Source organism: Poecilia latipinna, unplaced genomic scaffold (genome assembly GCF_001443285.1).
Source record: "Poecilia latipinna isolate Pla-1442-1.1 unplaced genomic scaffold, P_latipinna-1.0 Scaffold767, whole genome shotgun sequence".
In the NCBI taxonomy this organism is placed as follows: Eukaryota; Metazoa; Chordata; class Actinopteri; order Cyprinodontiformes; family Poeciliidae; genus Poecilia; species Poecilia latipinna.
This window is the reverse complement of record NW_015113383.1, coordinates 42,306-66,169: the sequence shown is the minus strand read 5'-3', so window position 1 is coordinate 66,169 and position 23,864 is coordinate 42,306. Positions and strand designations below refer to the sequence as shown.

Genomic DNA, 23,864 nt, shown 5'->3' with positions numbered 1-23,864 from the left:
ACACTCTATAAAGGTTTGCAGGTATTTGCATTTTAAATGTTTTTAAAATTAAAATTTTAAAAAAAAAAAAAAAAAAAAAAAGCTTTCTTTACCAGTATAAAAAAAAAACCCATTGAGATCAAAAACCTCTTATTAATACGACTTTATTAGGTAACTAAAAACATTTTAGTTTTTATTATCTCACTATTTTCAGGCATGTAGCAGTGGCCTTGAGTCTGATTTAGATCTTTGTTGTGCTGCATAACCACAATGTGTCGAGCTTAGGGTCACACAACTGGATGTGGCCAGCAAATGTTCTCTTTCAGGGTTTTATGCAGAATTTGTGGATCCAATAGTGACATTAAAGCAAACCACAAAATCCAGATGCGAATAGACCTTTTCTTTTTTTCTTTTTTTTTATTAGGAACCATCTTGCTTTGTTTTAATTGTTGAAGTTCCAAAATAAACTTTTAAACCTTAACTCTGACTGAAACTAGATAAGGAGGTATTCTCATCGTATGTAGATTTAAATCTTCAGCTCTAAGCTGAATTGGGATTTAAATGAATGTGGAAAACGTGTTCTGGTTCAATAAAAATGTGGATCGGTTGTTAAAAAATAATAATAATAAAAATAAAAAATAAAAAAACACACAAAAAGACAACGTTTTTAATGCGTTTGTTAAAGTCACGTGTTTAATTGAGCAAAGTATTTATTTCCCTCACAACATTGGCAGGAATGGATCTTTAGGAGCCGAGAGTTGTCATTCTCACTACACCTGTGCTGCCGCCTCCTGGACGGACGCGACTCCTTTGCAGCGATTGTACTATAAGTGAACGGACAGCCTATGAGCCCCACTCAAAGCTAGAGAACCACACGCAAGGAGCGGGATGGCGAGGATACCAGCGCTGCACATCCGCGTCCTTCTCGTGGGTTTCTCCCTGACTGGGTACCTGACACTCCGGACGAGCAAAGGTGCGACGTCGCCTGACGAGGAGCGGGACAGCGAGAGCGACGCGGAGGCGCCGTGCGAGGTGAAAACCGTCACCGTGTCTACGCTGCCCGTGCTCCGGGAGAACGAGTTCAGCTTCACCGGTGGAGCCTCCGGGAGCGTGGTTGGAGGAGGGAGCGCTGCTGCTGCTGCTGCTGCTGGAGCAGGTGGTGCTGGTGGAGGAGGAACCGGAGGAGGTGGAGCGGGGGGAGGAGGAGGAGGAGGAGGAGGTGGAGGGAGCGAATCCCGGCTCCTGTTATTCGTTCGAACAGACCTACCTGGCCGAATTTCTGTAATGGATGATCTGGACAACACAGCTCTTCCCTACTTCACACTCGGTAAGAAACTGTTGTGGTACTCTGTTTGCCCCCCCATGATGTGAGCAGGAATCCCTATACTGAGATGAACTTCTCAAATCATACAATCCCAGCCATTAAATCACCTCATTTGCTTAAGCTTCTTTGTTTGATGTGCCACCAAGACATTTAGCAGTTGTTCTACCCTCTGCCTATGCTCAAAGTCGATATTCTAGAAGTAACAAATATTGGCCGCATAATACAGTTAAACTTTATGTGATGTCCCCTCTCTCTTGTCTTGTCTAGTTAAAAATAATTATTTAAAATTTAGTACATTCCTTAATTAGTGTAGCCCCCAATGCAGCAGTGCAATTTAGCCCTGCGAATATGCATGATGTTTTGCTTCTATTCTCACTCAAGTATGTAATTGGCTGCACACATGGAGGTGCAAGTTAGACTAAATAAAAGTCTGGGCTATAACTAAACTAGCTGTCAGCAATTTAGTTTTTGAAGGTCTTTGGGGAACCCCAGACATCAGATTTAGTGTGTGAGCTCTGTTCACATCCCCAGACAGCTGAATGAATCAGGGCAATGCAACGCTGGTCTTTGACAGGTCATCTGAAGTTCTGTGTGATGGCCAACTACTCTAAAATGGTCTGGGTAAAAGCATTTTTGATTGGATAATCGCAGAGCACATAATAGCAAAAAAGTGTCTCTGGCTTTTACCTTCTGAATATATATTTGCTTTGCAAGAGGGGGCTGACTTCGCATGAAAACCAACTCGCTGCCATTGCTTTTCTATGTATTATTCCCCCCCACCCCCCCTCCCCCATTTAAATGCCAAAAAAAAGGCATGTGGCAGATGAGCATCCTCACCTCTTTTCCCTTTTGTACTGCGAGCCACACATTTGCTTTTACAACTGTGCATCAGTCCATCAACAGTGTGGGGAACAAGGAAAAGGCTTGGAGCCACACAAGATAAAGTGAGAAACAACAGTTGCACGCTGTTCTCTTATTCAATTTACAGTCATTTTCAGATCACTTCAACGTAGAATAGAAAGCTGGTCAAAACAAAGACAAATGGAGGTCAGGAATATTGTTACTGAGGAATCACAAAACTGTATCAGTCCTGTTTTGCTTTTTTTTTATTTTTTACATTGGACAGTGGTTTGCCATCATCCCCCTTTCTCTTTCTTTTTTTTTCTTTTTTCTTTTGTTCACTGCTCTGTTTCATCCGCTCTATAAGGAGTGTCGACCGAGCTGGCTGTGCGAAGCAAAGGCTGGCAGGCAGGCAGGCTGAGGGTTGGAGCATTAAGCTACTAAATCACTTTCTATTCTCATTAAGGACAGCCGTTGACTGGTGAGAAAGGCCTCTCTGTCCTCCCAGTCAGCCAGCTAGCAAATTTGCTGCTTCACCCTCTCAGTGGATGACTGCATGCTATGAAGGGAGAAAGGGAGGTATAATGGACTTTAATAGCTCCATGTGTGTATTACATATTGAAGGTGCAGCATGAGCTTGGTGTGTTCTCCGGTGAGGTGTAGACACCATTTTATTTTTTATTTTTTTTTATAAATCATTTATCAAAGTGTTGGAGGTGTTTATTTTAAATCCATAGCAGTGTGCTTTAGTTTCACCTAAGCTTTTAAAACATAGTTTTACAGACATGCTTTGGACACTCGTTTCCCTTTTTGCCTAATGTAGTTCTGTCTGCAAGAGACTGGCTCATATTGTTAAATTATATTTTATTCATGCAATATGTAATACGTCTTCCAGAACAAGTACGCACTGTCCCTGCTATGTTTTTTTATTTATTTTATTAATTTGATTTTTCATTTGAATTGTTAAACACATTCTAAATATATGAGATTTCAAAACCCCATTTTTTATACCTGGGTCATACAAATGCAGTGCCACCCACACTGATGGAAACCTCTTGTAAAGATGTGGCTTAATTTATTTATTTCAAATGGGACAATGCACGGTAACACAAATCAGCCTATTATGTAATTGCGTCACTCTATAGATTAAAAACATTGATTCACATTATTAATAAATTACAAGGTACTACGAGTTAATCAAACCAAAACTTGAACTGCTTTATAAGAGAAGGCTGACTGTCCAAAGGCACTTTTCCAACCAAACTCTTGAAGTGTTTTGTAGTTAAACTTTTAGTTTTAGTCCCACAATTGTTGTTTTAAAAGCCTTCAAATAAGTAGATATTTTATACAAGTGACATGAAACAGTACCCTATTTTTTTGTCCCCTGGCCCCGGCATGGAACCATATGTGTTTCCCCACTATGGAAAACACATATGGTGTTTTCCAACATACATTGTAACCCAAGGTTGTGGGTTTTACATTTTATCTCTGGCTCTGGTAACAAGGACAAAATGAGAAATATTTTCTTCCCCACAAATATACTTGAGACCTACTCAAGAGCATTTTCTTTTATTTCTTCATTCTTCCTTTCATTTACATTCACAATTTGAGCTCTTAGAGACATTAGAGCAGTTCTTGTCCCATTTAAAGTCAGAGTTTAAGTTTAGTACTTTCCATTGAAATTGTGGTTCACCAAGAGCAATAAATGGAACTTTTGCATTTAGTTCCTAGCATCCAGGGGGTTGAGCTGGTATTGATCACTTCATCTTTTTATGTTCTCAAAACTCACCTAGTCACCAACAAAGAATATTAGATAGCAAAGCTAAGTATTTAGTCACTACAAAAAAAATGTTAAGATCTTTTTTTTTATCCTCTTTCTATTTAATTAACCATAAAGAAAGTGAAACAATTGACTTGTATGAATGAATATTAGCAATATTCATTCACATGTATTTTTTAAAACACTTTAACTTGTATTATATTTCACATTTTAACTTTCGGTACAGTTTCGCTGACCATAGCTTTTGTTTTTTTTTTTTTTTTTTTTTTAAGTTTCACCTGCTATGGGCACACTTCACCAACACCAGTCAAATGTACATTATTGACAAGCATCAAATGACAGCCCACATTGTGTACTCGTGTATTTTCTCCAAATCCATATGGAAAAATCCCACAGATTGTCAATGTTATATCCCATTGCCAAGCAGCAAATGCATTCATATAAGTCTAAGCTTGTGTCATTATTTCTACCTTGTTGGACACCAAAGAAGTTCAGGAGTCTGCGACAACTTCAACCCCATTGCCATCTGGACCCTTTCAGAACTCAATCAGATAAAGCCAGAAGGCATCTAAGTCTTGCTTTGAAGTATTTTATGAACCATCTGGTTTACTTGGTACACCTGATCCATCGCACTTTTCTTTTTTTTTAATAAATAACAACTTGTTTAAGCAACAATGTGTGTTAAAAATGGGGAGAAACTTTTCAGTTGTCATAGTACAAATGTGTGTGTAAGTCATCGGTATAAGTGAAGTCATTCCCTCTTTATGGTTCATTTTCTCTGTTTGGCTGACCAGATAACTGGTTTGATTTCCCACTGTAAGCAAATTGCCCTAAGGTTCACTTGCTAGCAAGTTGAGACACGTGTTATCTGGTGAGTTAAGATAAGCTTTCACACCTGCACAAATGAAGCAAATTGACTGTGGAATTGAATTATGATCCACTAAAGGCAACCCAAACCAAAAGTGAGAATAATGAAAGACATTAGTATTTTCAGAGCAAAACTGGGTGAAGTGGATAGATGTACTTTAGTTTCCAAAAGATTTGTCTTTTGGAAATTGACCTGCTACAAAAACTTAGTTGTATATTTGAACAGGCAGTGAAATCCTGTACTGTTCATTCCAACATTTGTTTTAACAATGAGACATTTTTTTTTTTTTTTTTTACGCAAACATTTGTCATTCAATATACCTGATTACTGTCTAAAAATGTGTAAAAAAAAAAAAAAAAATCTAATTTGGAACAAGCACTTTAATAATTGACATAAATTTAACATATGCATGAAAACCACAATAACCATAGTTCTGTCTAGTTTCCACGGCACTGTCAGATGTTCGATTGTTTTGTCAAACCAGCGTCAGAGGTTATTGGGGGAAGAGGGGGGGGGGGGGGGGGGACCACAAGTCTCCTTCCCTCTCTTGCCTGCCTCCTCAGCTTTGATTTATTACCAAAGTGTCACAGAGAATGGATGGGTAGAAAGGACATCCTTTCTACCCATCCGGAAGTGTACAGAATAGTTTCTCCTTTCTGTTACTGAGCAGATAGCAGCATTACACTGTGGAGATCCCATGCAGTTTGACAACTGATTTAGCTAAAACATTTCTTTGGTGTAGTAGTCTTGGTCAGTTCACACCTTCACCAGTCTATAATATTGTGACACATGCTGTAATTATCATTACCACAACCTACTTCCAATTTTATACCCATAAACATGTTAAATATTGCATTTTGGTTTATTCCTCTTTCTAGTCCAGTGTTGAATTATACAAGGGTGAATGACGACACTAAAACCCTCCTCCTGGCTCTGATTGGTTGTTTTTGACCGACCGGTGTATTTCTGCTTGATTGTTTCAAATCATCTGTCTCATATTAGAAAAAGTTACTTACTGCAGCTATAGGTATGTTTGCAACATTTTGTCTGACAATTATATACTTTATTTGCTAATTTGTACTGATGGGATGTGTCACTTAGACAAATACATATGCAATTAATTTGCAAGAAAAAAAGCATTCTTGTTCAGCGTGAGGGCAGTTGGTGAAATCCTTGACATTGAAAAGATGAATGATCTGCAGTGGCTGACCGATGTGAAGTCCGTCCTTTGTGGATCCTGTATTTCAGAAAGCTTTATTTTTACTCCCAGAGTCTCCAGTCTTGCTGTGTGCCACTGGTGGATAGCTTTGATCTGAAGATAATCATTTGATCATTACCACTGCAGAGAGGCAGACTGTGGTTGTCTTTGAGAGGATGAACAAAGAACTTTATGTAAATGCCTGTAATGAATGCACAAGTGCCTTCTTTTCCGTTTTATTTGTGTGATTTATGCAAGGCAACACCATGCACAATTGTCTCTATAATTTTTCAGCAGAAACGAGATGAATAAATAAAAACATCTTGACTAAAGACTGTATAGCCCCTTCAGCACCACCCTCCATCCGTTAGGCAATTTCTTGTCTTTGAATTACGACGTTAATTGTTTTCCCGCTTTCTTCAAATCTGACAAATCTGCCCAGGCATTGTTGTCTGTGTAACCATACAAGGTCATAAGAGTTTATCTTCATAAAGCTGGACTTGCATCAAAGGATAACCTGAAAAGTGTATTTCACAGGAGCATGCTACAAGCTGATCCCCTAAAGATTCATGGACTTCCTAGTTGTATACTGTAAAAGGGCTTTTTAGCCTGTGCAGTGCATGTATAATGTGACACTGATTTATAAAAGCAATTCCATTTAGTTACTCTTTTTGCACTTTAGGTTCCTTTGGTGTGTCCCTGCCACATAATAGAAGGCCCCATGTGACAACAACTCTGCAATGCATTTGCCCTCTTTGCAAAATACTTTGTATAATGCAAGCAAGACATTGGGGACACAGGAACATTGCATGAAAAATATATCAACCTACGCTCAAAACCATTAAACCTAGTTTGATACACAGTTGGGTTGCATGTTTTCGAGGGGTGGGGGGGGGGGGAGGGTTGTTTTGATTTGGTTTTGTTTTTTTTTTTGTTTTTTGTGCAAAATCTCAATTTGCCTTTTCCAAACAGCACTAGATACAGTTCATGATTTTGCTTTTAATGTAACACATTAAAAAGTGGGCCATTTTAAATGTTGAGGATTCTTAGAGACACAAATCAGCCTACAGAACAGTTTGTCACTCTCTGTAAAATAAGACAAATCACAGATTGTTTGTGATTTGTTATTTCTGATGATAATAAAGCATGTCGAAGAAATAATTTTTCATCTGGCTTTATGGCAATGATGCCACATGTGCCCAAATATAATTACAAAGTATTAAAACTGAAAAACATTTCCCATTATTTCTCGTAATGGAAAACTTTACAATATCTTAATGGGATCTTATGTGATACATCAACACAAAATAGTTTGCGATTGTAGTGGAAAAGAACTATAATTTACAAAATGTTGAGCGTACAAAATATATTATGGCCAGTGAGTTTGTTGGAGCACGCTTTTCTGTGAATAGAAAGATGGATGTAAAGGAAGCTGAACCTCAAACCCTGTTAAAAGCATTTTCAAGTATGTAGCAAATTTTCATTCAGGATTTTGCAATTCACACTATCCTTATTTCTCTTGACTCCAATTAGTTTCCCTTTAAAAAAAAAAAAGCACGCTATGATGCTGTTACTGCAGTAATAAATGGTGGGGATGGTANACACTCTATAAAGGTTTGCAGGTATTTGCATTTTAAATGTTTTTAAAATTAAAATTTTAAAAAAAAAAAAAAAAAAAAAAAGCTTTCTTTACCAGTATAAAAAAAAAACCCATTGAGATCAAAAACCTCTTATTAATACGACTTTATTAGGTAACTAAAAACATTTTAGTTTTTATTATCTCACTATTTTCAGGCATGTAGCAGTGGCCTTGAGTCTGATTTAGATCTTTGTTGTGCTGCATAACCACAATGTGTCGAGCTTAGGGTCACACAACTGGATGTGGCCAGCAAATGTTCTCTTTCAGGGTTTTATGCAGAATTTGTGGATCCAATAGTGACATTAAAGCAAACCACAAAATCCAGATGCGAATAGACCTTTTCTTTTTTTCTTTTTTTTTATTAGGAACCATCTTGCTTTGTTTTAATTGTTGAAGTTCCAAAATAAACTTTTAAACCTTAACTCTGACTGAAACTAGATAAGGAGGTATTCTCATCGTATGTAGATTTAAATCTTCAGCTCTAAGCTGAATTGGGATTTAAATGAATGTGGAAAACGTGTTCTGGTTCAATAAAAATGTGGATCGGTTGTTAAAAAATAATAATAATAAAAATAAAAAATAAAAAAACACACAAAAAGACAACGTTTTTAATGCGTTTGTTAAAGTCACGTGTTTAATTGAGCAAAGTATTTATTTCCCTCACAACATTGGCAGGAATGGATCTTTAGGAGCCGAGAGTTGTCATTCTCACTACACCTGTGCTGCCGCCTCCTGGACGGACGCGACTCCTTTGCAGCGATTGTACTATAAGTGAACGGACAGCCTATGAGCCCCACTCAAAGCTAGAGAACCACACGCAAGGAGCGGGATGGCGAGGATACCAGCGCTGCACATCCGCGTCCTTCTCGTGGGTTTCTCCCTGACTGGGTACCTGACACTCCGGACGAGCAAAGGTGCGACGTCGCCTGACGAGGAGCGGGACAGCGAGAGCGACGCGGAGGCGCCGTGCGAGGTGAAAACCGTCACCGTGTCTACGCTGCCCGTGCTCCGGGAGAACGAGTTCAGCTTCACCGGTGGAGCCTCCGGGAGCGTGGTTGGAGGAGGGAGCGCTGCTGCTGCTGCTGCTGCTGGAGCAGGTGGTGCTGGTGGAGGAGGAACCGGAGGAGGTGGAGCGGGGGGAGGAGGAGGAGGAGGAGGAGGTGGAGGGAGCGAATCCCGGCTCCTGTTATTCGTTCGAACAGACCTACCTGGCCGAATTTCTGTAATGGATGATCTGGACAACACAGCTCTTCCCTACTTCACACTCGGTAAGAAACTGTTGTGGTACTCTGTTTGCCCCCCCATGATGTGAGCAGGAATCCCTATACTGAGATGAACTTCTCAAATCATACAATCCCAGCCATTAAATCACCTCATTTGCTTAAGCTTCTTTGTTTGATGTGCCACCAAGACATTTAGCAGTTGTTCTACCCTCTGCCTATGCTCAAAGTCGATATTCTAGAAGTAACAAATATTGGCCGCATAATACAGTTAAACTTTATGTGATGTCCCCTCTCTCTTGTCTTGTCTAGTTAAAAATAATTATTTAAAATTTAGTACATTCCTTAATTAGTGTAGCCCCCAATGCAGCAGTGCAATTTAGCCCTGCGAATATGCATGATGTTTTGCTTCTATTCTCACTCAAGTATGTAATTGGCTGCACACATGGAGGTGCAAGTTAGACTAAATAAAAGTCTGGGCTATAACTAAACTAGCTGTCAGCAATTTAGTTTTTGAAGGTCTTTGGGGAACCCCAGACATCAGATTTAGTGTGTGAGCTCTGTTCACATCCCCAGACAGCTGAATGAATCAGGGCAATGCAACGCTGGTCTTTGACAGGTCATCTGAAGTTCTGTGTGATGGCCAACTACTCTAAAATGGTCTGGGTAAAAGCATTTTTGATTGGATAATCGCAGAGCACATAATAGCAAAAAAGTGTCTCTGGCTTTTACCTTCTGAATATATATTTGCTTTGCAAGAGGGGGCTGACTTCGCATGAAAACCAACTCGCTGCCATTGCTTTTCTATGTATTATTCCCCCCCACCCCCCCTCCCCCATTTAAATGCCAAAAAAAAGGCATGTGGCAGATGAGCATCCTCACCTCTTTTCCCTTTTGTACTGCGAGCCACACATTTGCTTTTACAACTGTGCATCAGTCCATCAACAGTGTGGGGAACAAGGAAAAGGCTTGGAGCCACACAAGATAAAGTGAGAAACAACAGTTGCACGCTGTTCTCTTATTCAATTTACAGTCATTTTCAGATCACTTCAACGTAGAATAGAAAGCTGGTCAAAACAAAGACAAATGGAGGTCAGGAATATTGTTACTGAGGAATCACAAAACTGTATCAGTCCTGTTTTGCTTTTTTTTTATTTTTTACATTGGACAGTGGTTTGCCATCATCCCCCTTTCTCTTTCTTTTTTTTTCTTTTTTCTTTTGTTCACTGCTCTGTTTCATCCGCTCTATAAGGAGTGTCGACCGAGCTGGCTGTGCGAAGCAAAGGCTGGCAGGCAGGCAGGCTGAGGGTTGGAGCATTAAGCTACTAAATCACTTTCTATTCTCATTAAGGACAGCCGTTGACTGGTGAGAAAGGCCTCTCTGTCCTCCCAGTCAGCCAGCTAGCAAATTTGCTGCTTCACCCTCTCAGTGGATGACTGCATGCTATGAAGGGAGAAAGGGAGGTATAATGGACTTTAATAGCTCCATGTGTGTATTACATATTGAAGGTGCAGCATGAGCTTGGTGTGTTCTCCGGTGAGGTGTAGACACCATTTTATTTTTTATTTTTTTTTATAAATCATTTATCAAAGTGTTGGAGGTGTTTATTTTAAATCCATAGCAGTGTGCTTTAGTTTCACCTAAGCTTTTAAAACATAGTTTTACAGACATGCTTTGGACACTCGTTTCCCTTTTTGCCTAATGTAGTTCTGTCTGCAAGAGACTGGCTCATATTGTTAAATTATATTTTATTCATGCAATATGTAATACGTCTTCCAGAACAAGTACGCACTGTCCCTGCTATGTTTTTTTATTTATTTTATTAATTTGATTTTTCATTTGAATTGTTAAACACATTCTAAATATATGAGATTTCAAAACCCCATTTTTTATACCTGGGTCATACAAATGCAGTGCCACCCACACTGATGGAAACCTCTTGTAAAGATGTGGCTTAATTTATTTATTTCAAATGGGACAATGCACGGTAACACAAATCAGCCTATTATGTAATTGCGTCACTCTATAGATTAAAAACATTGATTCACATTATTAATAAATTACAAGGTACTACGAGTTAATCAAACCAAAACTTGAACTGCTTTATAAGAGAAGGCTGACTGTCCAAAGGCACTTTTCCAACCAAACTCTTGAAGTGTTTTGTAGTTAAACTTTTAGTTTTAGTCCCACAATTGTTGTTTTAAAAGCCTTCAAATAAGTAGATATTTTATACAAGTGACATGAAACAGTACCCTATTTTTTTGTCCCCTGGCCCCGGCATGGAACCATATGTGTTTCCCCACTATGGAAAACACATATGGTGTTTTCCAACATACATTGTAACCCAAGGTTGTGGGTTTTACATTTTATCTCTGGCTCTGGTAACAAGGACAAAATGAGAAATATTTTCTTCCCCACAAATATACTTGAGACCTACTCAAGAGCATTTTCTTTTATTTCTTCATTCTTCCTTTCATTTACATTCACAATTTGAGCTCTTAGAGACATTAGAGCAGTTCTTGTCCCATTTAAAGTCAGAGTTTAAGTTTAGTACTTTCCATTGAAATTGTGGTTCACCAAGAGCAATAAATGGAACTTTTGCATTTAGTTCCTAGCATCCAGGGGGTTGAGCTGGTATTGATCACTTCATCTTTTTATGTTCTCAAAACTCACCTAGTCACCAACAAAGAATATTAGATAGCAAAGCTAAGTATTTAGTCACTACAAAAAAAATGTTAAGATCTTTTTTTTTATCCTCTTTCTATTTAATTAACCATAAAGAAAGTGAAACAATTGACTTGTATGAATGAATATTAGCAATATTCATTCACATGTATTTTTTAAAACACTTTAACTTGTATTATATTTCACATTTTAACTTTCGGTACAGTTTCGCTGACCATAGCTTGTGTTTTTTTTTTTTTTTTTTTTTTAATTTTCCCCTGCTATGGGCACCCTTCCCCAACACCAGTCAAATGTACATTATTGACAAGCATCAAATGACAGCCCACATTGTGTACTCGTGTATTTTCTCCAAATCCATATGGAAAAATCCCACAGATTGTCAATGTTATATCCCATTGCCAAGCAGCAAATGCATTCATATAAGTCTAAGCTTGTGTCATTATTTCTACCTTGTTGGACACCAAAGAAGTTCAGGAGTCTGCGACAACTTCAACCCCATTGCCATCTGGACCCTTTCAGAACTCAATCAGATAAAGCCAGAAGGCATCTAAGTCTTGCTTTGAAGTATTTTATGAACCATCTGGTTTACTTGGTACACCTGATCCATCGCACTTTTCTTTTTTTTTAATAAATAACAACTTGTTTAAGCAACAATGTGTGTTAAAAATGGGGAGAAACTTTTCAGTTGTCATAGTACAAATGTGTGTGTAAGTCATCGGTATAAGTGAAGTCATTCCCTCTTTATGGTTCATTTTCTCTGTTTGGCTGACCAGATAACTGGTTTGATTTCCCACTGTAAGCAAATTGCCCTAAGGTTCACTTGCTAGCAAGTTGAGACACGTGTTATCTGGTGAGTTAAGATAAGCTTTCACACCTGCACAAATGAAGCAAATTGACTGTGGAATTGAATTATGATCCACTAAAGGCAACCCAAACCAAAAGTGAGAATAATGAAAGACATTAGTATTTTCAGAGCAAAACTGGGTGAAGTGGATAGATGTACTTTAGTTTCCAAAAGATTTGTCTTTTGGAAATTGACCTGCTACAAAAACTTAGTTGTATATTTGAACAGGCAGTGAAATCCTGTACTGTTCATTCCAACATTTGTTTTAACAATGAGACATTTTTTTTTTTTTTTTACGCAAACATTTGTCATTCAATATACCTGATTACTGTCTAAAAATGTAAAAAAAAAAAAAAATCTAATTTGGAACAAGCACTTTAATAATTGACATAAATTTAACATATGCATGAAAACCACAATAACCATAGTTCTGTCTAGTTTCCACGGCACTGTCAGATGTTCGATTGTTTTGTCAAACCAGCGTCAGAGGTTATTGGGGGAAGAGGGGGTGGGGGGGGGGACCACAAGTCTCCTTCCCTCTCTTGCCTGCCTCCTCAGCTTTGATTTATTACCAAAGTGTCACAGAGAATGGATGGGTAGAAAGGACATCCTTTCTACCCATCCGGAAGTGTACAGAATAGTTTCTCCTTTCTGTTACTGAGCAGATAGCAGCATTACACTGTGGAGATCCCATGCAGTTTGACAACTGATTTAGCTAAAACATTTCTTTGGTGTAGTAGTCTTGGTCAGTTCACACCTTCACCAGTCTATAATATTGTGACACATGCTGTAATTATCATTACCACAACCTACTTCCAATTTTATACCCATAAACATGTTAAATATTGCATTTTGGTTTATTCCTCTTTCTAGTCCAGTGTTGAATTATACAAGGGTGAATGACGACACTAAAACCCTCCTCCTGGCTCTGATTGGTTGTTTTTGACCGACCGGTGTATTTCTGCTTGATTGTTTCAAATCATCTGTCTCATATTAGAAAAAGTTACTTACTGCAGCTATAGGTATGTTTGCAACATTTTGTCTGACAATTATATACTTTATTTGCTAATTTGTACTGATGGGATGTGTCACTTAGACAAATACATATGCAATTAATTTGCAAGAAAAAAAGCATTCTTGTTCAGCGTGAGGGCAGTTGGTGAAATCCTTGACATTGAAAAGATGAATGATCTGCAGTGGCTGACCGATGTGAAGTCCGTCCTTTGTGGATCCTGTATTTCAGAAAGCTTTATTTTTACTCCCAGAGTCTCCAGTCTTGCTGTGTGCCACTGGTGGATAGCTTTGATCTGAAGATAATCATTTGATCATTACCACTGCAGAGAGGCAGACTGTGGTTGTCTTTGAGAGGATGAACAAAGAACTTTATGTAAATGCCTGTAATGAATGCACAAGTGCCTTCTTTTCCGTTTTATTTGTGTGATTTATGCAAGGCAACACCATGCACAATTGTCTCTATAATTTTTCAGCAGAAACGAGATGAATAAATAAAAACATCTTGACTAAAGACTGTATAGCCCCTTCAGCACCACCCTCCATCCGTTAGGCAATTTCTTGTCTTTGAATTACGACGTTAATTGTTTTCCCGCTTTCTTCAAATCTGACAAATCTGCCCAGGCATTGTTGTCTGTGTAACCATACAAGGTCATAAGAGTTTATCTTCATAAAGCTGGACTTGCATCAAAGGATAACCTGAAAAGTGTATTTCACAGGAGCATGCTACAAGCTGATCCCCTAAAGATTCATGGACTTCCTAGTTGTATACTGTAAAAGGGCTTTTTAGCCTGTGCAGTGCATGTATAATGTGACACTGATTTATAAAAGCAATTCCATTTAGTTACTCTTTTTGCACTTTAGGTTCCTTTGGTGTGTCCCTGCCACATAATAGAAGGCCCCATGTGACAACAACTCTGCAATGCATTTGCCCTCTTTGCAAAATACTTTGTATAATGCAAGCAAGACATTGGGGACACAGGAACATTGCATGAAAAATATATCAACCTACGCTCAAAACCATTAAACCTAGTTTGATACACAGTTGGGTTGCATGTTTTCGAGGGGTGGGGGGGGGGGGAGGGGGGTTTTGTTTTGGTTTTGTTTTTTTTTTTGTTTTTTGTGCAAAATCTCAATTTGCCTTTTCCAAACAGCACTAGATACAGTTCATGATTTTGCTTTTAATGTAACACATTAAAAAGTGGGCCATTTTAAATGTTGAGGATTCTTAGAGACACAAATCAGCCTACAGAACAGTTTGTCACTCTCTGTAAAATAAGACAAATCACAGATTGTTTGTGATTTGTTATTTCTGATGATAATAAAGCATGTCGAAGAAATAATTTTTCATCTGGCTTTATGGCAATGATGCCACATGTGCCCAAATATAATTACAAAGTATTAAAACTGAAAAACATTTCCCATTATTTCTCGTAATGGAAAACTTTACAATATCTTAATGGGATCTTATGTGATACATCAACACAAAATAGTTTGCGATTGTAGTGGAAAAGAACTATAATTTACAAAATGTTGAGCGTACAAAATATATTATGGCCAGTGAGTTTGTTGGAGCACGCTTTTCTGTGAATAGAAAGATGGATGTAAAGGAAGCTGAACCTCAAACCCTGTTAAAAGCATTTTCAAGTATGTAGCAAATTTTCATTCAGGATTTTGCAATTCACACTATCCTTATTTCTCTTGACTCCAATTAGTTTCCCTTTAAAAAAAAAAAAGCACGCTATGATGCTGTTACTGCAGTAATAAATGGTGGGGATGGTATGTTCAACATGATTGTTTTCTGCCACACAAAGCTTTTTGTAGGATAAAGTAACATTTTCATCTGTTCTTAGTCTGTTCAGAGCACCTTCTTCTACATGCTTGTACCAAAGTGGAGGATATAGTTTGTTAGGTTTTTTTTTTTTTTACAATAATGCCTTTCTTCCATAAAGGCCAGAATTGTATATGGTGCAACTATTGTTCTCTCAGAACATTTTCTCACGTAAGATCTTTGTTAGCAAGGTTGTTGAAGGAGTACAAGTACATTTTCAAGGCACAGCAGATCTTCCTGGTCTGAAAATGTAATAAATAAATTTGTTCTTTAAAGTTTTCTAATTAAAGACCCATCTGATTTTGCTTCCATTTGATTTGGAATGTCTTTTGTATGTTGTAATGGGCTTGAAGCACAAATACAAATAAAAAACAAATTAGTTGTCCTGAATGACAAACATATTTACAATAAACAACTGGAAAGAACAAAGCTTGGAGAGCATTCAGTGACTTTGTGCCATTTCCATACATATTTAATATGAGTGGATCAATGGCTTAGTCAGTCATTTAGTCATTTAGCTTTGTGTATGGAACTGATGCTGTTCTCATTTGGGTTCCTGCTTGAAAGCTTAGAAATATGAAAATCATCCTTGTGAGTTGGCTATTAAGTGTTGCCACAGTTACTTTGAAAAAAAAAAAAATATGACTACTGATTAATCCCCTCTCCAAAAAACAGACCAATTAACTTGCCAATACTCACTTTCGTGGAAGTGCAATTTTAACAGTAACATGTGATGAGATTTCTGAAGGTTCAATTCAAAGAGCCATTCCAATGATCAATTTTTGAAAATATACTTTTTTTTCTAAGGACCAGCCATTTGATCCCTAATAAAGTTTTACATACATTTAGGGAAACCTCTTTTTATGAGAGAAGTTCTCAGAAAAGTTGAGTCTTCTGCATGAAGTAAAATTCATATTAATTCAAAAGGTGAAAAATGGAACCACATTATGTTCTTGCGGAAATAATTATGTGCTGCCTGGTATGCATTATGCGCAAGTTGGCATATTTTTAATGCCAAACACCAAGGCGCAAGAAGAAAGCAAGCATATCTGTTTTTAAAAAAAAAAAAAACGAACTTTAATTTAATTACTGATTTTTAGTGTTAGTTTACTTGTTACTGTAAATAGTGGTCATATATGCATTACTGGCATCACTGGCTATCAATGGGAACAACAACTAGTTAAATTTCCTTTGCTCAGACAGAGCTTTCACTTGTGTGCAAGTTTAATCTCCTTTAGCTAAAATGGAAACATGACACACCTGGTGGTCCTAAGACAGATGGCTGCTCTGTTAAAATCTACAATACACAGTATTAGTAGTGTAGTGATAGTTAGGTTTTACAGTAACAGAAACATTTAAGTTAAAATCAGTAACTTACATTGACTGTAATACTGGGCATGCATGTAATTATTATTTTTAAAGGTTTTATTGGCTCTAATGGCCTTTATTTGATAGTTAGTTGACAGGAAAGTGGGTCATGAGAAAAGGGGGAAGACGTGTGACAAAGGCCACCAGGCCGGGAATCAAACCTGCGACAGCCATGCCGAGGACTAAGGCCTCCATATGTGGACTGTGCTTAACCCCTGCGCCACCACAGCACACCCATTATTATTATCTTTTTTTTTTTTTTTTTCTTTTTTCTTTCTTTTTCTTTATCGACTTGTGATAGGCTGGTGATCTAATAATGTTGCTTTCAGAGTCGTGCCTGGAAAAAAGATCCCCTTCACACACACATTCCCTATCTCTAAGACAACAAGAATAATGCAGAAAAAGAGAGGATTGAATCCATTCTTTTTATGTAAATGGCTTTTTTTTTTTCATTCTGTTGTCCATTGTGGGTAGCAGGCTTTCTTAAACTGCAATATGCAAAACATTGCCACTCTGTCCTGGTATAATCCAGATCAGTGGGAAATAATTAGAATATGAGACCCTCCATCCGACTTTGAATAAAGGCAAGGTTTACACAGTGTAATTTACTCACACCTCTATATTTGACTTTAGACAGCCGAGAAAGCCTCTAAATATCATCCTGCTGGCTTGATTTGCAAACCTGTCCACAAGGAAACAAACCTTCTTGCCCTTTTTTAAGTCACTTATAATTTCAATACGTTTATTTTTTAAGTTTAAAACAGTTTACAGAAAATCTTTTTGGGAGAACAAACGACAAAGTCGCCAGATAGCGGTAAGACTGCACTCATGTAGAAAAGCCCACTTACGTACAGATTTTACGGCCTCAAAGTGTTTGGAAATTATCTTAAACAATCCACCTGATGGACTTTTAAAATCACACAACTCACACAGGGATCTTGTTTTTGGAAACATGGTAAGCAGGTTTTGTGATTCAGTAAGTAGAAGTAAAGCCATTGTTCATATAAGCTGTCCTCACTGATTTTTAAGACCCGTAAAATTTGATTCCCATCAGAATTTGTTATGCACCTTGGGAACATCCAACCAGCTCTACACACCTCACAAGAGCCCCACGGGTCCTTCAAAAAATTTTAAACCCTTTATTTAAGCTGGCGTGTTTGTACATATTTGCGTTCACTCCAAGCGATACCGTCTCTGAGATTTCCTCCCAGATAAAGTATCCCCATTAATCCTTCCCTCTACAGAGGGTGAGGGGTGGAGGGGGGTGTTGGTGGTTTTGTTGTGCTCCATCATCAGTCTGAGTTCTTTGTGGCAATGCTTTTATCTGCACACGTTTTGGCATAAATAGGATTTTCTTAGGAGCCATTTTCAATACTACTAACCAAACGGTTCAAAACAAAACTAAGCTGAGATTATGTTTTTAAGAGTCACCAATACAACAATCTAGGCGTGACTACATGGCTATTTTGTGAATCAGTGCAATGTATCAAATGCCACACGTTTACGTGTTGAGAATTTGGTTCCTCTGATGTTAAAATCCCACCTTTCCACGCCTGCAGCAGTACCAAATTGACACGTTTTCAACACATCACGGTAGACCTCTGTGAAAAAATTCGGTTTGCTCCCAACATACTGCAAGCTGATGCAGAAGAAGCTTATTGGTATGTCATGGTTGTTTTCCGTTTACCTCAGTTCAGAGGCAGAGGACACTTTATGCATTATTTTCTGTTCATTTGTCTGGCTCTAAATTAGCTGTGATCTGACAACATTTACCCTGAGATGTGTGACATAGCAGAGTTTGCTCAGAGGTCACAGAATGCGATGTGATCAAACTGCTTAAAGAAGCACTGTGATCACATTTTTATTTTGATTTGTTGTGTACATGTCAAGCAGGAAAACCCTAATAATCCTGAATACTAAGACATGATATTTTTGGAGTTGCATAGTTTGGAGTATTTAAAGCTGAGGATGATGCGAATGCCATAAATAATAATGACGGTATAAATAAACAGTTGAAATAAACTGTTTAAGAAAAAAAAAAATGTTGACAGCAAACATCCTGAGCCATGTCAACATATCTTTCTTCCATCTGTCACAATGTAGAGCAAAACACATTCAAATAGAACCCTCCTAGAGAACAATGAGCAATTCTACTTCTAACAAGAAATTATAGATGGTTTTTTTCTGAGTTTGTTGGTTTTCAATGAACCCTTCCACTTTTTGTCACAGAGCATCTATAAATTTCTGTCAGAATACTGCATGTTTAACTGTGTATTTATTGATTCTGCTTTTGATTCTGCATTCAGGTTTGAATTGTAGTCCTGTTTTATTCTTGCAGTATGTTTTTCTTTGTTCCTTCCTGTTTTTTTAACTCTTTGTTCTGTCGAGTGTATTTGTCTTATGACTTGTTGTTTAATTTATTCATCATTAGTTGATCTCATGCATAAAATGGCATTTAAATGCTTTGGAATGTCATTATATGCTGGAATTCGGGGGTAATGCATAGTTTAGCAAGGGTGCATATTTGCAGGTTTAGCAGATTTTTTCTGACATTTGAGTAAAATTAAACAATTTCTTAGATTTTTTCAGTTTAAATGTAAAAAAAAAAAAAAATATATATATATATATATATATATATATATATATATATATATATATATATATATATATATATATTTAGGGATAAATAAATGAATTACTAATTTATAAGTCAACATTGAAAACAGCTTAAAAAATTGACAGTTATATTTTAATGTCAACCTGTAGAGCTCACATTCTACAGGTTGCTTAATATTGACCCAAAAATGTTTTAATATTTATAACACAAAATTGTCAGACGTTTCAACAACAGATTTACAGTGCCACCATCTGACTCTCAAAGTAGATATGCATGCTTGTGTTTTGTAAATTATTTTTAATTTCTTGTTTGTCTTAGCATATCTTCTAAATGATTGTACAGTCTACACTAAGTCATTTGGAAATGATTACAGAAAGCCATGTGGTTTGCCTTCAACTCATTAATCCAACAGTGCGATCACTGTTCTGTAACATGACCGCAATCGGGACAAATGCACTATTAACTCAGTAATGAGACAGCTCAACAAACAAAATTAATGGGACCTCTCCATTTATCAGCACTTAGTTAGGCTTGTATCTGTGGGATGTCAGTCTGTGGGGAAAAAAAAAAAAAAAAAAAAAACTCTTCTTAAGCTAAAGTAAAAACTTGCATTTGATAGTTGATTTTGTTGCAATTTTACATTAGATATGTTAGAATTTTAAGATCCATGTAAGTTTTTTTTTTTTTTTTTTTTACTAAAAATCTGTGGACAAGGCTTTTAGATAACATTATCATTTTTCCTTTAATTTATCTTTGTTTGTTTGTTTACAGGTGAAATCCAAGTAAAACTATTTAAATTAACACTTGTAAGAGGTAAACGGCACCAGGAAGTTTTCTAAAATCTTTTCTGATAAACTTTACCTACCACCGTTTTTTCAATTATTTTAGCACTATAGACTTCAGGTTGAACAAACAAGGTTGAATGTAAAACGAGCTACTGTTACTGAAAACTAATATTTCAAGTAATATTGATTAAAATATGAACACAAAATATGTTTCAATGTCTTTTTTATTGCCATTTGCCGCTACACTATTTTTCATGCTGAATGCTTTTCAATTAACCATCATTCATTCATCTTTAGACAACCCCATGATTAATATATTCCTTGATCCTGTCATTGTTCACTCCATACATCTACTGAGATATGCGACTGTACAAATGAGGGAGGAAGAAGTGGGCACATGATTGCCAGGATGTTGTCTCTCATCAGTCATATTAATTGCATTTATATGTCATTATTACAGTCTCCTAATGGATGGGATCTACTTACAGGCATGCTCTCTTGTCCTTAACTGAAGTTGAGCCAATGTTTTTTTTTTTCTCTCTCTCTTCAAATGCAAATGTCAACTTGAGGGCTCCATCTTTTGATATCTTCATAAAAGTGTTGTTTCAATTCGATTTATGGATTTAAGCTAGATTATCAGCTTTAGTCTGTTGATCTAATGACTGCTAACAGCTTAAGAAAAGTTAACGACTAATATACTTGACTTTTTTACGGTAGCGAAGCCTCACAGATGACTCTGTGAGGCTTTGTTTGTTAGGTAAGTTTGTTTGTTCGGTAATCTTCACATATTGATCTAAAATTAAAATGCCTCTTAATACATTCAAATATAAACAACTGAAATTCAAGCTAAGAAAGTGCTTTACATTTCAAAATGGTAAAGTTCTTGTTTGGAGTAAATCTCATTAAATGTGCCCCTTAAGATTTATTTTTTTCTGCGACAGTTTCTGCTCTGGTTGTGAAACCTAAAGTCACCAACGAAACACTATACATATTGTAAGATGCTATGACATCTATCTTTTAGCAAAACCTTAATGCATTTTGAAATGTGTCAACATACCTAAGAGGTATCGAAAAAGATCTGTGCTTTTACTTTTGAAAACTATTTGACCATGAACACCTTACTTTAGATTTTCAGTGCTAAGTTTTGCAACCTTTTTTTTTTTTTTCTTTTACAATCCATAGTCCAAGGTTTGCTGCAAAACTCAGCCATCTGGAGTAAGGACCTCATCTAAATTATGAAAATCTCTTTATTCTATTCTATTCTATTCTATTCTATTCGTATGCATCTTTGAAGAGCATTCAGCTCTCAGTTTAAAATCTCTGAAAAAGCTAAAAATTGGGAAATTGGTGTCATAAAGCAAAATCTCAGGAAAAAAAAAACTATTAAAAAATGTTCTGTTTCTTTTTTTTATTTTTGCTTGTTCTGCTTTTGTTTTGGTTTTAAGCAAAATGCAGAACGTTGTCCCTTGTGATAATGTAAGCAGATAAAAATAATGCCACAAATCTGAAAACTGTGTAATGATGCAACAGTTACACTGGTTTTGAATATCTTTTAAGTGATTTCATCGAGTACAAAAAAAAATAGACCTCCTGCTTCACTGCAACTGAACAGCTTTTCCAGCTCTTCAAAGCTATGCTGATCAAAACGATGCAAATGTAATTGCACACTGTTTTCTCTGGAAAATGATCTTGTTAAGAAATAAATATTTTCCTTACTGAAAATCTTGTTTTTAAATCTGAGGAGTAGCCCAGGGTCCAGGCTTCACAACCAGAGCAGAAACTGTGGTAGCATAAAATAAATCTCATTAAGAGGGAGATTTACATTGCCCCACTTCATCTCTGATTAAACACACCTTCTGCTTTTCTTTTAGCAGTTCACAAATTTGCTCATAAACGCCTCAAAGAACATGACGGAGAGCTAAGAGGAACCATTAATAGAGTCATAATCTATCCAGTAGTGTTAGCCTCTGCAGGGAGTTCATGTTCTTATTTTTAAATAGCACTGCTGTTTTCATTGCAGCATATAATATACATACATTGTCTTAACTTTGCGCTTGAAAAATTACATACTGTAGTAGCATAACTTGAAAAAGAGTGTAATATTTCATTGTATGTAGTTTATAGCAGGTACGAGTTTTAGTTGACCAATCATTTTCCTTTGACTTTACATCTGGATTGCTATGCTGTGACAATCTTGGCCACTTGAACACATGATTCAGTGACACACGTAACCTGCATGAATGATTATATGATCCATGGTGAAATTGCAGACAAAAGAAATATTTCTGAGCTCAGCATGTGTAACAGTTATGATGAAGGTGTGCCGTGTGCCTCATGAGGTGAGAGCACTGTCAGAGTTTGAACAAGTGCCATTAAAAACAACCAAAAAAAAATCGAAATAAGTGCAATGACACCATTCAGGGAGCAGCTTAGATATCACACAAAATTGCAAAGTCCTATTTAAAAAAAAAAAAAAAAAGTTTTGTGTATTTACTATCAAGATCATTTATATAGAAGATCGTCTTCTATATATCTATCTATGTGGAGAAAACATACATATGAAGTGAATTAAAAGTATTGTATACAATTTATAGCAAACTATGATTTTGACAAACTGTTCAGTTTCAGTTTAAAGTTTTAGTTGAATACTTATGCATATATAGTCCGTAATAAATGTTATTTTCAGCTTGCCGTGTAAAACATAAACAGCTGGAGTTATTAATGAAATAAACTATTGTTGATGTGTTGTATAATTACTGAGCATCAAAGCCTTGTGTGATTTGATCAATCTGCCTTGGAATGCAGTTCTTTATGTTTGCATGAGGAAAAAAGAAAATAATAGTTTGTCTTAAAATTTTATTGCTAGTGGGATTTAAGTTAAGTTGATTTCATAGAAGTTTTAGTTCGAGCTTTTTTCCTCCTGTAGTTTTCTCTTTACACTTTTGACACATAGATATCTTGTTTCAATAGAGGGAAGATTTACACTGTGTCTGGAGAAAAAGATCCACTGTGATGCAAAAGGGTACGATTTAAATCAGGAAGATTGATATACATAAAAAAAAAAAAAATTAGACAGGATTATGACAGAAAATCTTGAAGACCAGAGGAGACGAGAATATTTTTTAGCTTTGGAATTGAAAAGATCTTAGAAATGTTGACTAGAGAGCAGAACAGAAGGAGAGAGATGCAGCCAAAAACAGACTGCAGCCAAAGGAATGATAATCCAACTGGTCGACGTCCGCTTAAGTAGGCTCCTTGGCACCTGACGCAATGTTTGAGGAGGGTGGATTTTAATGCATTTTTTGTCAGTCGGCATAGATGGGGAAATGTCTGGGATCTATGTCCAAAGTCAATTTTTATTGCTATCGAAATCTTAATTTCTAGCAGCATGTGTACATTAAGCGTATTTGTCATAGGGAGGGAAAATTTATCCTTTTCTTATTAAAGCTTCTGTGTCCTTTTTTGTGTTTTGTATGTGATTACGCAAAGCAGATAAAGAACTTGGCTCCTTTAAATCAGGACTTGGGAGCAAAATAAAGAATTCCAGATTTTTACTGTGATCCCGCTCTGTGAAACAGCATTCTGGTTGTTGGCATGAAAGCAGCTGCATGTTTATTTATTTGTGCATTTCTGCTGTGTGTTTATGGCTTCTGTTGCCTGTAATTCTTTCCTTGCATTGCATGGATCTTAGCGCTGTCTGCTGTCTCAAGGAAACAGAGTTGCTGGCTAATGACATCTGACAAAGGCCGTCTGTTATGGTGATGTGATACAGTCTCATAGCAGCTGACGCTTGCCTAATAGATGTGGCCTTCATACAAGGAAATAGGAACAGATTAGGCATATATATAAAAAAAAAATAAAAAAAAAAAAAAAA

The 23,864-nt window shown here is 36.8% G+C and overlaps 2 protein-coding genes across 2 annotated transcripts in view; both read left to right on the top strand.

Moving 5' to 3' along the window:
* Positions 1-678: 678 nt before the first annotated feature.
* On the top strand, positions 679-2,854 carry LOC106955788 (astrotactin-2-like). Its single transcript, XM_015046170.1, has 2 exons — positions 679-1,306; positions 2,610-2,854. The coding sequence occupies exons 1-2, from the start codon at positions 868-870 to the stop codon at positions 2,693-2,695; spliced, it is 525 nt and encodes a 174-aa protein (XP_014901656.1). The 5' UTR covers positions 679-867; the 3' UTR covers positions 2,696-2,854.
* A 5,416-nt stretch (positions 2,855-8,270) lies between these two features.
* LOC106955787 (astrotactin-2) overlaps positions 8,271-23,864 on the top strand; it is a 48,170-nt gene continuing 32,576 nt past the window's right edge. Inside the window, exon 1 of the mRNA XM_015046169.1 lies at positions 8,271-8,896. Within this exon, the coding sequence (XP_014901655.1) occupies positions 8,458-8,896 (439 nt within the window). The 5' untranslated portion in view covers positions 8,271-8,457. The remainder of the gene's footprint in view (positions 8,897-23,864) is intronic.

Coding starts and splice junctions, on each gene's coding strand:
- LOC106955788 (XM_015046170.1), top strand. CDS start 868: ATGGCGAGGATACCAGCGCTGCACATCCGCGTCCTTCTCGTGGGTTTC. Junction 1,307..2,609: donor TCTTCCCTACTTCACACTCG/GTAAGAAACTGT, acceptor ATTCTCATTAAG/GACAGCCGTTGACTGGTGAG.